The sequence below is a fragment of the Rattus rattus genome, chromosome 2 (assembly GCF_011064425.1).
Source record: "Rattus rattus isolate New Zealand chromosome 2, Rrattus_CSIRO_v1, whole genome shotgun sequence".
NCBI lineage: Eukaryota > Metazoa > Chordata > Mammalia > Rodentia > Muridae > Rattus > Rattus rattus.
Window position 1 is genome coordinate 59,294,425 of NC_046155.1, and position 13,545 is coordinate 59,307,969.

General features: G+C 47.4%; 1 protein-coding gene across 1 annotated transcript in view; it reads right to left on the reverse strand.

Annotated features, from left to right (window-relative positions):
- Nucleotides 1-328: 328 nt before the first annotated feature.
- The window catches only part of Tdrd1 (tudor domain containing 1), a 34,177-nt gene continuing 20,960 nt past the window's right edge, over nucleotides 329-13,545 (reverse strand). The window contains exons 17-24 of the mRNA XM_032895561.1: nucleotides 10,841-11,113; nucleotides 9,040-9,159; nucleotides 7,656-7,772; nucleotides 5,012-5,179; nucleotides 3,570-3,797; nucleotides 3,011-3,057; nucleotides 2,842-2,934; nucleotides 329-717 (exon numbers count right to left, since the gene is read on the reverse strand). Of these exons, the coding sequence (XP_032751452.1) occupies nucleotides 2,842-2,934; nucleotides 3,011-3,057; nucleotides 3,570-3,797; nucleotides 5,012-5,179; nucleotides 7,656-7,772; nucleotides 9,040-9,159; nucleotides 10,841-11,113 (1,046 nt within the window). The 3' untranslated portion in view covers nucleotides 329-717. The remainder of the gene's footprint in view (nucleotides 718-2,841; nucleotides 2,935-3,010; nucleotides 3,058-3,569; nucleotides 3,798-5,011; nucleotides 5,180-7,655; nucleotides 7,773-9,039; nucleotides 9,160-10,840; nucleotides 11,114-13,545) is intronic.

Sequence of the window (13,545 nt, forward strand, 5' to 3'; positions counted from 1 at the left end):
TCCTTGGCCACAAGTCACAAAGGAAGCATGGCACCCAGAAGCAAAGAACCCATCAGATCCTAGCAGGGGACGAGGCGGCAGATGACCAGGAGCATCTCATTAGCAGAGGCCTGTGATGTTCAGACCATGCTGAAGCCCGCCCACCCAGGGCAGCCACCCAGCCTTTCAAGGACAGCGAGATGCTAGAGCTGGGACTGTAGCTCAGAGGGAGAGCTTGCCTAACACACGAGAGGCTCTAGCTTCTATACTCAGTAGAGCAAATACACACATACACACACACGCACACGCATGCACACACGCACGCACTCTTAGTAGAAGATACCTCATGTTCCTTCCTAGTCGTCTCATACATTTTTTTGAATCTTGATGTTTGGTTTTGTTTGTAATGAGAAACTATCTATGTAGCCCATGCTGGCCTTGAACTTGAGGTCTTCTTGCCTCATTCTGCTCATGGCTGGGATTACAGGTGTGCACCACCACGCCTAGCTAGTACATGAACCTCTTATGCAAGATTCATGTATTTTGTGGAAAGAATCGGGGAGAGGGCAACAAACCCAACAGAACAAGGTAAGTAAGTAGGGGTGGTGAGGTCAAAGGTCACTAAGGAAAGGAAAGGAAGCAACAGTTCCATCGAACAAACACAAGATACAATTCTTTCTCTAGTCTGGCTTTTGTGGTCTCCTTCTTCCCGAGTGTTTTTCCCCAGGGATGATGTTTCTGAAAGAGAAAAATCAACCATCATTATGGTTTCCATATAAATCACTATGGTTCCCAATTTCAGTTTTAAGTACAAGCAAAACCAGACAGATTAACTAAAATTACATAAATTTAGATTATATCTGTCAGATAAAAATTAAATAGTACCATAAGGGTGTTTAATTTTCATTGATACTGACATTATCAGAGTGAATTTTATTCTCCACAAATATAAAATGCAGCTACTGGAGCTCTTTCCAAATATAAAAACAAATTTTATATTAACTTAATTACCCCTTGAAGAACCATGTTAGCATCTCTATTTAGGAAATTTATAGTGCAGTAACACCTTTGTTATATATATTTTAGATAGGATCTTATTAGACCAAGCTATCCTAACACCAAAGCTCAGCTGCCTCAAACCCCCAGACTGGCACTGCAGGCATCCCTGACTGGTAACTATTAACTAACACCAAACGACCCACAAGTTATGAAGCCTTCTAATTTTGAACACATGTATCCGTAGGAAGACTAACTAATGTGACAAGAAATAGCCAGCTTTATTTTCCTCCCACATGAGAGGAGAACGCCTGAGCACCTGCTACCTCCTCAGCCCACGCCCTGCAGCCCAGGCACACACAGCAGCTAGGACAGCTCCTTACCTGGAGGCTGTAAGCTCCAGTTTGCAACAGGGGTGTGGTGTGTGTGGGGGTGCATTTTTGAGAGCTCGCATGCACATCGTGAGCCTCTGCTTCCTCATCTAAGGAAAGACTGTTCTACCGCTGTGGGGGCGGGGGATACAAGTGTGTGTAGTCTATGGGGAGGGGCAAGGTGCACGAGTGTTGTGCCCACAGGTGTATGAGTCAGTGGACAGCCTTCCATGCCACCCCTTGAACTCTTTCCATCTGTTGTTTACTTTGGACCACGAGTCTCTCAGTGGCCTGGAACTGACAGCACAGGTTAGGCCAGCAGCTACTGAGATGCAGTCTCTGCTTCCCCAGCGCTGGGACTGCAGCAGCATGCACCTTTCACTGCACTTCTGCTTCCAGGATGCTGTGAAGACTGTGTGTGATGTGAGGCCCAGCCCAGTATAAAGTGCTGTGCTGTGTACTCAGACGGGGTGAAACCAGTGTGTGTTATGTTTTAAATCAAACTTCTAAGGGTCTCAGCTCTCTAATTTTCTAGAAACAACTGAAATACCAGTTTTATCTTAAGTTGTATGAGCACTCTCAGTATCTCTGAGGAAAGTTCACTGCACAGATCAATAGACATTGTACAGAGACGTTTAACAATGATTAATTAATTAGCTGGGCTAATTCCAGAAGCCTGTGTAACTGCAGGCTCTTCAGTCTATCTGGTTAAAATCATCATTACATTCAAGATCTTAAGCTCAAACCCACAAAACAGAAATCAGTTGTGAAGATGTTAGATCATGACAGTGAGAACTATTGCTCTGCTCATGGTGTCAGCTTAGGGCTTCCTTAGGAACAAACACCATGGAGTGGGGTCGAGAGTCTGCTCTAGAGGAACCCCAGGGAACCCCAGGGAATCCCAGGGAGCTTCTGTGGTTGGCATCAAAGAGCCGGCTTTGCTGTGGGCCAAGGCTGCATCAACCCCGAGGGGTGAGTAAGCAGGGCAATCTCATCTTGACCTTGACCAGGAAGTCCAGTTGGCTGCTGGGTATAGACTATTTTCTGATGGCCCTGCTCTTACAGGCGTCCCCGACAGTAAGATACAGTAGGGAACTACTGGGACAGGGCCCAGCACATACCCTCTGACCAGTGTCCTGGGTGACAGTGCGCCTGCCTTCCACGCTCTTCTGTCCTTGCCTAGACTCAGTGCTAAACCTACTGCAGTCAGTGAGGCCCGACAAGGCTTCAAGTCTGTGCAGTTTGAGGCTACGTTTCAGCTCATGACCATCCACACACCGATAATGCGAGCAACTTCAAATTAAATAATAAGGAAGTGCTTCTTCCTTCACGTGTGCAGCCCGAGTCAGGTGCATCAGAAATGTGGAGAAAAATCATCACAGCAGACAATGGCAGGACATCCCCAAAGCACAGCCCCACGAGGCCCCAGATCTGTCCTGACAGCGCGGCTGCAGGCTTCTGCAAGCAATCGCAGGAGGGGAAACAGAAAACTTACTTAGCTTTGCAGCAGCTTTTTCATCTCTATAAATTTATTTTGGTTGGTTGGATTGTTTAAGAGGAAGAGGAGAATCTGCTCGTGTTTCTCAATCTGTGGATGAAAAGGAGACAGTATGATCACTCTCTCGGCGTGAGGAATGTGGCTTCCCGTGGGGAGCTGCACCCACCTGTTTCTGTAACTCTGTGCAGCAGCAATCGGTGCTGTGCGGTGTTTCTAAAAGCATGAAAACAAACAAGACAGGCGTTAGGTCATGTCAGTGAGGAAACCAGAGGCCTCACACCCGAGCCAGCTTGCACCTGTTGCCGGTGTCTGAGTGTCCGCTCCACAGGACAGCACCCGCCCAGACATTAGCTGTGACTGCACTTTCACAGACCAGCACTCCCATCTAAAGATTAGATCTGTGATGTATGGGCCCCTTTTGGGTGAGGATGGGTCTGTCAAATACACTCTCTTGGGGTACCGGGAAGACTCAATCTCAAAAAAGCACAAAGTCTTCTCACTTTGCTCAGGATCAAAGAGAACTAGGCACGGGCACAATTTGCAACTGTTCCAAAGCTCTCGGCCTTGACTCCCACAGCACCTCTGTCCCTGACCTTGGGTCAGGCTGAATTGCCACAGGAGTGCGGAGGAGGAGGAGGAGGAGTGGGGGTGGGGCTGAAGACTTGAGGAGAGACAATCAGAACTCAAGCAGTGGCCTCTGCTGGGCATTCCTCTTAAGAAGGTACCTTTAGTTGGAGCACTTTCCCTTTTAGATGAGAGGTTTTCTGCCAGGCCACACATCACCAGATTCTCAGCTATATTGATCATTCCATTCTCAGAGCACTTTTCAACTGACACTGCGTGGACATTCTTCGAGACTGCTTTCACAGAGAGAGCCACACTCTGGTTCAGCATGGCGTTCCTCAGCAGCTCCATCACTGGCTGCGAACTGCTTCCGTTCAGCTCCGTCAGCCCTGCAGAGGTTACACACTGAGCTTTGCTCACAAGGCTTTCTCTTTAAGATTTCTTGACCTTATTTACTTTTGTGTATAGGAGTGTATAGCCTGCACATATGTATGTGTGACACATGCCCATGGAAGTCAGGTTTGGCTTCCCTGGAACTGAGTTACATACAGGTGGTTGCCAGCCACCATGTGGTGCTGCAAGGAATTAACCCAGGTCCTGTAAGAACCACCAGTGCTCTTAACCATGCGTCATCTCTTCAGTTGCGTGTCTCTCGTAGAAGACCACGTTTAAGTGAGCCGTCTACTGAGATGAATGAGCCCCATGCTAATCTGTTGGCTTGGCTGGCATCAGACAGGCTGTAAGGCACCAAGCACTCACCGAGGTTTAGGGCACGGAACAGACACAATCTTGCCTCTGTGCTCTGGTGGGAAAGGACAGTACAGAGGCCAAGCATGCTACAAGTCAGCACCTCTGAGAAAAGCTGGACAGGGTCACGTCAAACATGCTAATTTATGTGTTCTTCGAATATTCCAACTGAACAGGTGCGCCCAGTGAGGAAGCAGGAATGATCCTGGGAACGCAGCCTGGCTTCTGCAGGAGCAGTGAACTCACTGGTGATCCCAAGGCTTGCCACTAGAGCTGCACCAGAGGGGACAGAACAGTCTCCAAACCCTGACCCTCTGAAGACAGATGGAATGCAGTTTTCACAAGAATTAAAGTATAAAGGAAACAAATTTTCTCTGAACACTCTTGCTGGGAAGCTACTTAGAGGAAGACGAGCTTAAGCATAATTTAGTGGGGCCCCACCTGACTATAGATAACCCTCAGGGCCCCACACGGCTACCCATAACCCCCACTTCAAGTATTGCACTTGGCGGCCTCTCCCTTTACCTGCAAGTGCTACGCGCTCATCCTCCCTCTCAGTAGCCAATTCTTCCTTCTCTTGGCCACTTAGAAGGACGCCCCACACAGTACCAGAGTCCCTGAGGGGTCGCAGCCATGTGGCCCACTGTTAAATCTCCCCTGAGACTCCTGCAGATCTATGTGAGCTGTGGCTTCCCAGTTCTGTGAAAAGGCCAGAGGGCCAGAGCCTGGAAACACCCAGCCCAGACCCAGAACACTGGGAACACTCTGATAGAAACCATTTGATTCAGACTTAGAGCTGTGCAGTATAAAGTAAAACATGTGGCAGACACAACCTAGAGGCAACAGAACTGTGTACCCTCAAGTGAGCATCTGATGATGCGGAAGGGCAGCTGCAGGTGGCTGGCAGTGATGGGCTGCACTCTGGAAAAAGGCAGTCTTTCCACGTTTCCATAATCTGCATAGAGAACTTTCACATCAGAGTCTGACGCTTCCAGAACAATGGCCCGGTACCAGAAGTCATCATCTGAAAACAAAGGAACCTTAGTGCAGCAGGTACAGTCAGAGCCCTCCCTACTGGAGATGGCGCTGTCTACTGCACTTAAATCCACAGAGGTTTCCAGGTAAGAGTCCAGAGTTTCCTATAGTTCTTCTAAATCCCTCTGGAGACACCGAGGGTCCTGACTTTGTTTTTTAACTACAAAAACAAGGGAGCTGAGAGATCATGCAACTCTGGAGGGCTGGAAGACAGAGGCACAAAAGGAAACAGCTGACAGCCAAGGGAGCTAGGAGAAGCTGAAGGTGAGGAAGGCAGACAGGATCACCGGGGCCTCGGAGGCCCCTGACAGGGAGAGGAATAGGGCAGGGCAAAGGAAGCAGTTGCTCCGCTTTTACACACCACACCTAGTTTTAAATTCACCAAAGAGAACGGTGAACTTTCAGAAGTTCCTTCTCCAAATGCTATGGACGGGGGACTGACTATGAGGCGGAGGACAGTTAAGCCAAATGTATTATTCCAGGCAGGAGACAGATACCACATAGGAGAGCACTTGTAGATGTTGTCCAGCCACCAACAAAGCCAGATCAAGCCTGCACTGAAGGCCACAAGTGGGTAAGCTCTGGTGTACATAAACTTCCAAACAACTCTTGGGTACCCCATTGCAGTAATGTGGAGAGATGGTTCAAGAGAGCCTCTCACATGACAGGGATGGCAAAGCAAACAAAACAGGACCTGCAGGGAGAAGATAATCACATCTAAAGGATGGCACAGATGTGGAGACAGGATATTTCTGTCCTCAAAAACACGAAGGGGGACAACATTCAAACACAAATACACCCAAGAAATGAAAGAGCTAGCAAAGATAAAAGAAGACAGCAGAACTCCCTGCGGAAAGCTGGGAAAACAGAGATGACCGCAAACACATTCTGCAGAGCCTGATCAAGCACGGGAGACCCAGCAGCTCCTCACCACAGAGTGAAGAAAACACACCATGAGTTTAGGGGAACCCTCCCCTACCCCACAACCTGAAGCACTCCCAGACTACAGCCTATTCATGGGTTGGGTCCAGCAGGATGTGGAAAGCCAGCCACTGTGTCAATTCCAATCAGCAAAACAGGATGAAGAGGACACCAAGGTTCCACACAGCAAAGGGTTACATTCAAGTTTTGGAGAACCTGTCCATCTTTTGATGGGAAATACCAACAGCTAACAGACAATCCATGCTTTCAGAATGACTTTCAACCCTGCTCTGTATCCTGGAAAGCTGTAAACTCCCTGCCTAGGCTTTTACCCTCACATGCAGTGCCTTTCCTTGGCTTCTAAGGGACACATGCAGTCAGATGTTGGAGGAGATCCAAAGAGCAGCAAGGTCAGCAAAAAGAAAGGAGGAACGGAGGTCAGCTACCTAAATAGAGTGGAAGGAAGTCAGCTGACACTGAGGCAGGGATCTGGGGACTGTTCAAACAGAACTCAGCATGAGGGTGAAGGGCACACCGAGGGCAACCCAGGTTTGGAAGACAAGCGGTCTAGGCAATCAGCTAACTAACATGGGAACACGATGGTGTCCTTCCTCACAGTTCTCACCACCCTTGGAATGCTGATGTGGAGGACTGGGGACAGTGAGAACACACAGAGCAACACTCTCAACAAAGAAGCCCAACAGCAACAGAACTGGGAGCTGCAGCACACCACAGGAGAGTGTCTGCAGTGTCTATGAGGCCTCACAGTGACAAAGGGGTCTTACACCCCAAGTCATGCCTTAACTTCCACTGTGATAAAGACACATCCAGATGTCACACAACAGTAAGACAAGATAGAATGACGTCACTAAGCTGGTAGAGAAGGTCTCTGAATATGACATCCTTCTTCTGCCCTATTAACAGCCTGCCAGGCATCTGTGGACAAACTGTCTTTATGAGGCTTCCAAGATGTAGGTGGGTGGTTTTTAGAGTTGGAGAGCCTACGAAAGATTCCCCTACTTTAATCTTGGCTGTAACAAGAAGCGACCTGGGCACTCTGTTCTCGACCTGCTTGGCTGCCATTCTGACGATGACTCCACCAGCCCCGGGGACAGCAAGAACCACCCACACCCCACAGTGCTTCTGTGACCTTCCTCCAGCTCAGAAACGAACCAGGACATTCGTTTTCAGCAAACATTCTCAGCAAGTGCTACTTATATCAGCACTGCGATGTGTTGACATGAAATGTTAAGCAAGCCTGTCTCGAGACAATCTAACTCTCCTCTGGGCCGCTCACATGCAGCTCCTTCAGTATGAAGGGCTGTGCACCAGGGCCCCATCAGAGGGAGCACCGGTGCATGAAGCTGGTTATCGGAGTGTTTCTAGACTACAGCCTCACCTAACAACAGCCCACTGAGAATGGAAATTAAATCACAGTTTGTCTTTCTCAGTTTGTCTAACCAAACTGAGGATACCAAACTCTACATCATCTCCATAAAGACAACAACATTTCCCTGCAGTGTTTCACTTAAACGGAACATTACTTGTGTATTTAGCACAGCAGGCTTCTCCCGTCCGTGGTCTGTAGGGTGGCTGGCCTTTCTGAGCGTTACAGTGTTCTAACAATTCAGCTGTCAACACACACAGTTTTTCTTGATTTTCTGAAATACAAGCAATTTTTGGTGTGAGAAAATTCCCAATAGTGACAGTATACAAGGAATCCCAAGTCCCAATCATGCCAAGAGCTGTCCATGTTAAAATACACATTGTGTTTTAACAACAGATAAACTACTGGTTGTCTTATGCTGCAAGATTTGAGCTAAGGGGTATGAGGAGCTGGGGGTGGGGGGCAGGGGCATTTCTTATGACGTGATTTTGCTAGTGTGCTCCCTCTATAAAAGTTACTATATTTTATTTGCTTTCATTTTACATTTATTTATAACAGGGAATGCCATGTCACCCTGTGGAGGTGAGATACTCCGGGAGTGTCCTCTCTTCTTCCTGCATGTGGGCTCTGGGGAGGGAACTCGGGTGAGGAGGCCTGCTACCAGGAGCTGGGCCCCTCATCAGCCTTAAGTAGTTGTATTGTTTAGAAAGGGAAATGTTTCATACTGGAGCCCAGTTATAAAGAAAAGTAGCATTTAAGTTTGCTTTGGTAGTTTCTCTCGTTTAATGGAAGTTTACAATCAAGCAATCTCTTAAGTATCTATGAAGCCATCCTTGTAGCACTGGAGGGTCAGCTGGGTACACTGGCAGTGTCTGTTCACATCTACTTTGGGGTATTTTAACAATGAAAGAATAACATGTCCTTCAAACTATCAGCTCAGGAATTACAGTAAATTTCCACTCTTAGACTTTCTTCCTGAAATCAGATGAAGATTACCTTTGGTCTGTGAGTGAAAAGCTGACCCTCTGCACTGCAGCTGGAGTGAGAGAGAGCCTTCAGCTCACCTTCTGACGTCCAGCACGTAAGAGCACACGGATAGTCACTATAAAGTGCTGCTGAGTACTGAGATCGAGAACTGTCACAAGCCAACCCATACCTCACCTAAACATAACCTATGGAGATGAAGAGCTGATAAAACTATGTTCATAACTGATTACTAAGACTATACTGGAAATAATTCTGGTTGGTACTTATGTAGTTGGAGGCTAGCTTAATAAATACAATTCAATATAGATAATATATTAAATAAAGAAGTTATGTAAAACTTAAGGGCATTTTTTTTGCTCCAGGACATTATAGATTACACTAAACCTAGGCTGCTGAGAAGGTGCTGGACACAGGGCATACATACCCTCTGTGTCTTCGGGGTTCCAGTTCTTAAGGACACCCCCTCCTTTCTGCACCCTCACTGCCTCCAGAGTTCCCCTGAGGACCTGCTCTGCACTGTTCAGAAGCAGAGGCATGTGTCAGCGGCTCCTCACCTGGCATTTCACTGGGGATGGCATAAAACAAGGTTGGGCTTATGATTTCTAGTACATTTGCTGGTACAGTCTTGTTAACTGGCAACTCTATGGTCTTCCACTGCTCTGCTGGAGGGCTGGCTGAAAACACAGAAGGCATGGGGTTCATTAAATATACATTAAATTAAGTGCACATTAAATACACACAGCTTACTCTTCTCCTCAGTACTGTATGCATTCAATAAGTTTGCTCATCAATAAGTATCTGAGGTGTCTGTCTCACCAATCAACTTACTCCACTCAGAAAGAGTACACGTTATAGTCATTCAATAATGCACTCCTGCAGAATATTTCTAATAATCCTTCAAATTATTAAAACTTTAAATGATACATATCTGTATGAGGCATACTTATCTAACAACTAAATCTAAAATGAATGTTTGTTCAAAACAATCCTCCTGTTCTGGAGAGGTTTACCTGAGGGGAGAAGGCCAGCTGGAGTGGAGGTGGTTCCATTCAATGAACTCGACAAAAAGCTACTCAAGAAACCGAGAGGGACCCCAGTCTTCACCTGTCTGCTTCCTGACTATGGAAACAGTGGCAGTCACCTCACACTCCTGCCTCTGTGCCTTCCCCAGCATGGTAACAATGCAGCCCCTCAAACTATGAGCTTTCTATCAAGATGTGAAAAGTACACCGCTCAGACCTCACATGCCTGTTAATCAGCAGAGCGAGTGCTGTGAAGAGACTTCACTAGTCACCGCATTCTACACTTTCAACAAAATCTTCCTCATAATTCATAGAACTAGAAAACAATCCTAAAACATAGATGGATACACAAAAGACTCCAATAACCACAGCAGTTCTAAGTAGAGCGCAATGCTGGACATGCTTTAATTATTGCCATGCCTGGTGTCAAACCCCATGCTTACAGCCCAGCACAGCACCAGTACAAACAGACGTGCAGACCAATGGGACAGAGGAGCCCAAACCAAACTGCAGAGCATGGAACCAATCTGACAAAAGTGTTAAAGCACAGAGTGGACACAGACAGACAGACAGCAGAGAAAGCTGGAGAGACAAAGAGACAAAGTGAGATCCCTTCACCCTGCTGACCTCAACTCAAGAGCAAACATGGATCTTGAGATCTGAAAGTCTGAAACAGCTAGAGGAAAATAGGACACACCTTTCCCCCCCTAGGCAAGAGCTCAGTGGCACAAGGGCAGTCCTAAGTACTGACTGAAAAATGCCATTACATAAAACCAGCAGTCCTCTCTGCACAGAAAGGTCACCAGCCAGCAGAGGAAAGACTAGCACCAGCAGCCTCTCACATGCAGCACACACACACACACAATCAGGAGAGGCCAGGTACGGTAGTGCACGCCTTTAATCCCAGCACTTGGAGGCAGAGGGAAGCAGATCTCTGAGTTTAAAGGCAGCCTGGTCTACATAGTAAATTCTGGAACAGCCAGGGCTGCACACTGAGAGCCTGCCTAGAGCTCTTAACTATACCCCAGTTCCAGGGCTTCTGACACCTCAGACATACATTCAGGAAAAATATTAATGAACATAAAAATAAATCATATATTTTACAGAAGGCAGGAAGGAAAGAATGTAAGAAGGCAGGCAGGCAGGCAGGCAGGCAGAGGAGAAGTGACTCTGGAAGGAGACCAGAGGCCGTCAGGAGGGATGAGGGATGGCAGCTGTAGGCAATGGTGTGTGGAAATCTCTATGAAACCCACTTGTGTGCTGTAACTAAAGCGTTAACAAGCAGAGCAAACCCTGGCGTGAACTTGAACTGCAGACGGTTTAAAGGCATCACCTTGCGCGCTCTGGGCGTCGATCTGGTTATGTTTATTAGCAGGTCTGCCCATCAACTCGTCCTTCTGTGGTGAACTACACCTTAAGACCAGGTGTTCTGTGATGAGGACGTCACTAATGATTTTGGGGTAGGGAGTGGAAAGATCGGTGAGTTCAACGCCCACCCCATTCTCCGTGATTTCCACAACTCTGGCTTGAAGTTTAAGCCCCACGACACATGCTTGAAATCTTGCTGTGGCTTCTTTTGTCCAATGCTTGTTTTTGGGCTGTATATCTGAGAAGTAAGAAAAGAACATTAGAGAAGAGCCTGTGTGTGGGAGGAGCTTATGCCGATGGTGGGCCTTACCCTTAGCTTAGATATTCTCAAGGTGCACACGATGTGCTCAAGAAAACCTTACATCTTGCAAAACCAAGACACTGTGCCCGCTAACACACAATGTACACTTTCAGGGGCTCAAGCCAGCACTGTCCCAGGGACAGATCTGTATGCCTTTGCCGTCTTCGAGGAGCTTTTGCTTCTGCAGTCATGTGAGTAATAAGCAGCCACCAATGGCTCAAAGGACCTTTGCAGTGTCCTGTGCTTTGAGGCTACTTGGACTTGGGCCTCACTTGCCCAGGCGCATCTTGAACTCCTGGGTTAAGCCCCTGAGCAGTCTAGCCTGTGGGTTGGGGATGGTACCTCTGGCTTTCCCTTTGCATCCTTTCTTTCAGGGATTTCCAACCATGAAAGTGCCCCTGAGACTCCCCACAGCACCTGCTAACAGAGGCGGAGGCTTACTCCAGAGTTTCTCATTGAAGACTGCAGTGGGGACTGTAAATCTCAACTTTTGGTTTGGTTTTGTTTTGAGACAGGGTTTCTCTGTGTATCTCTGGCTAGCCTGGAACTCTCTGTATAGACCAGGCTAGCCTTGAACTCATATGGAGATCTGCTGCCTCTGCCTTCCGAATGCTAGGATTGAAGGCACGAATAGAACTTTTAAGACAAGTTTCTGCTTGTCTGGAACTTTGAAGCTGCTGGTCTGAGGGCCACATCTTAGAAGCACACTGGCATGGTGACTAGAATAATCTGGGATAAGCTGGCTCCACAGGTGAACCTGCTTGCCACCAAAGTCTGAGTGGTTGAATTTGATCTTTAGTTCTCAACGTGGAAGGAGAGAAATGAATCCCAAAAGCTGTCCCTGCTGTCCTCTTACCACGAACATGCCATGCATGTGCCTGCATGAATGCATCATATATATGCACATGCACAAGTATGTGCACATACATGTATGAACACAAGATAGTTTTTAACAAGAACAGAGGCCTGAAGCATACCCATTGCACATTATTAAGAGGCGATGTGATGTCATGTGTCTCCTCACAGAACTGTCATGAAGATAGACAGAAACAAGACCTAGGAATACCTATGCTCCCCAACATGGGCACTGCTAAGAACCTGGGATCACTTTCCACAGAAATAGGGGGTCTTAAAGCTTAGGGTCTCATATGGACCAGGTTGCCTTAGGACTCCTGGGCTGAAGAAGTTCTCCTGCGGAGTGCTGAGCAGCAACAGACGCTACTGTGCGTGGCTCTGGGCCAGGCTGCTGCCATGACTATGAAGGCAAATGGAAAACTAACCTGTATACAACTCACACACTCTTAAATGTGTGCATGCGTGGGGACACGTGCTTGTAATCCCAGCAAGAAGGTCGTAAGGTTCCAGGTCTGACTACAGAGATTGGGTCTCAGCAACACAAAGCAGCAAGGGCGTGCTCAAAGGGAGGGTCATGTCACACTCTAGGCACACCGCCAAGCCCTGCTGGTCCTGTGTTCCTCTGACCTTCCTTCTCTCTTCTCCACATGGGGAAACAGCAGCACGCATTAGAGAACTTGCTAGCTCTCCCAGCAGCACCGTGCAGTGATGCTGTCCTCCCTTACATCACAGGCACTGGGGTATGCGTAACACACCTAACAGCAGCAGGGTGACAGCAAAGCTTTGGGCATGACTCCAGTCCCAGCCTGGCCTAGTGCTGACCCTCAGAGCCACTCCTTTAAAAAAAAATCAGTAAAATAAAAATTTATTTTTAATGTGATAAAACATCAAAAAATAATTTAAAAATTAAATTTAAAAATTTAAAAATTGTTAAAACATTTTTTTAGGTGTCTGCTTATTTTTTATTGGATTTTTTTATTTACATTTCAAATGTTATCCCCTTTCCCAGTTTCCTGTCCATAAACCCCCTATCCCATCCACCCTCCCCCTTCTTCTATGAGGGTGTTCTCCCACCCAACCACCCACCCCTTCCCGCCTCCCTGCTCTGACATTCCCCTACACTGGGGGTCCAGTCTTGGCAGGACCCAGGGTGTCTCTTCCCATTGGTGCCCAACAAGGCCATCCTCTGATACATATGCAGTTGGAGCCCTGGGTCAGTCCATGTATAGTCTTTGGATGGTGGTTTAGTCCCTGGGAGCTCTGGTTGATTGGCACTGTTGTTCTTATTGCGTCAATCCTTTCTCTAACTCCTCCAATGGGGACCCCGTTCTCAGTTCAATGGTTGGCTGTGAGCATTTGCCTCTTTATTTATTTTTTTTTTTTTTTTTTCGGAGCTGGGGACCGAACCAGGGCCTTGCGCTTCCTAGGCAAGCGCTCTACCACTGAGCTAAATCCCCAAGCCCCATTTGCCTCTTTATTTGTCATGCTCTGGCACTCTTTAGAGGGCTACTCAC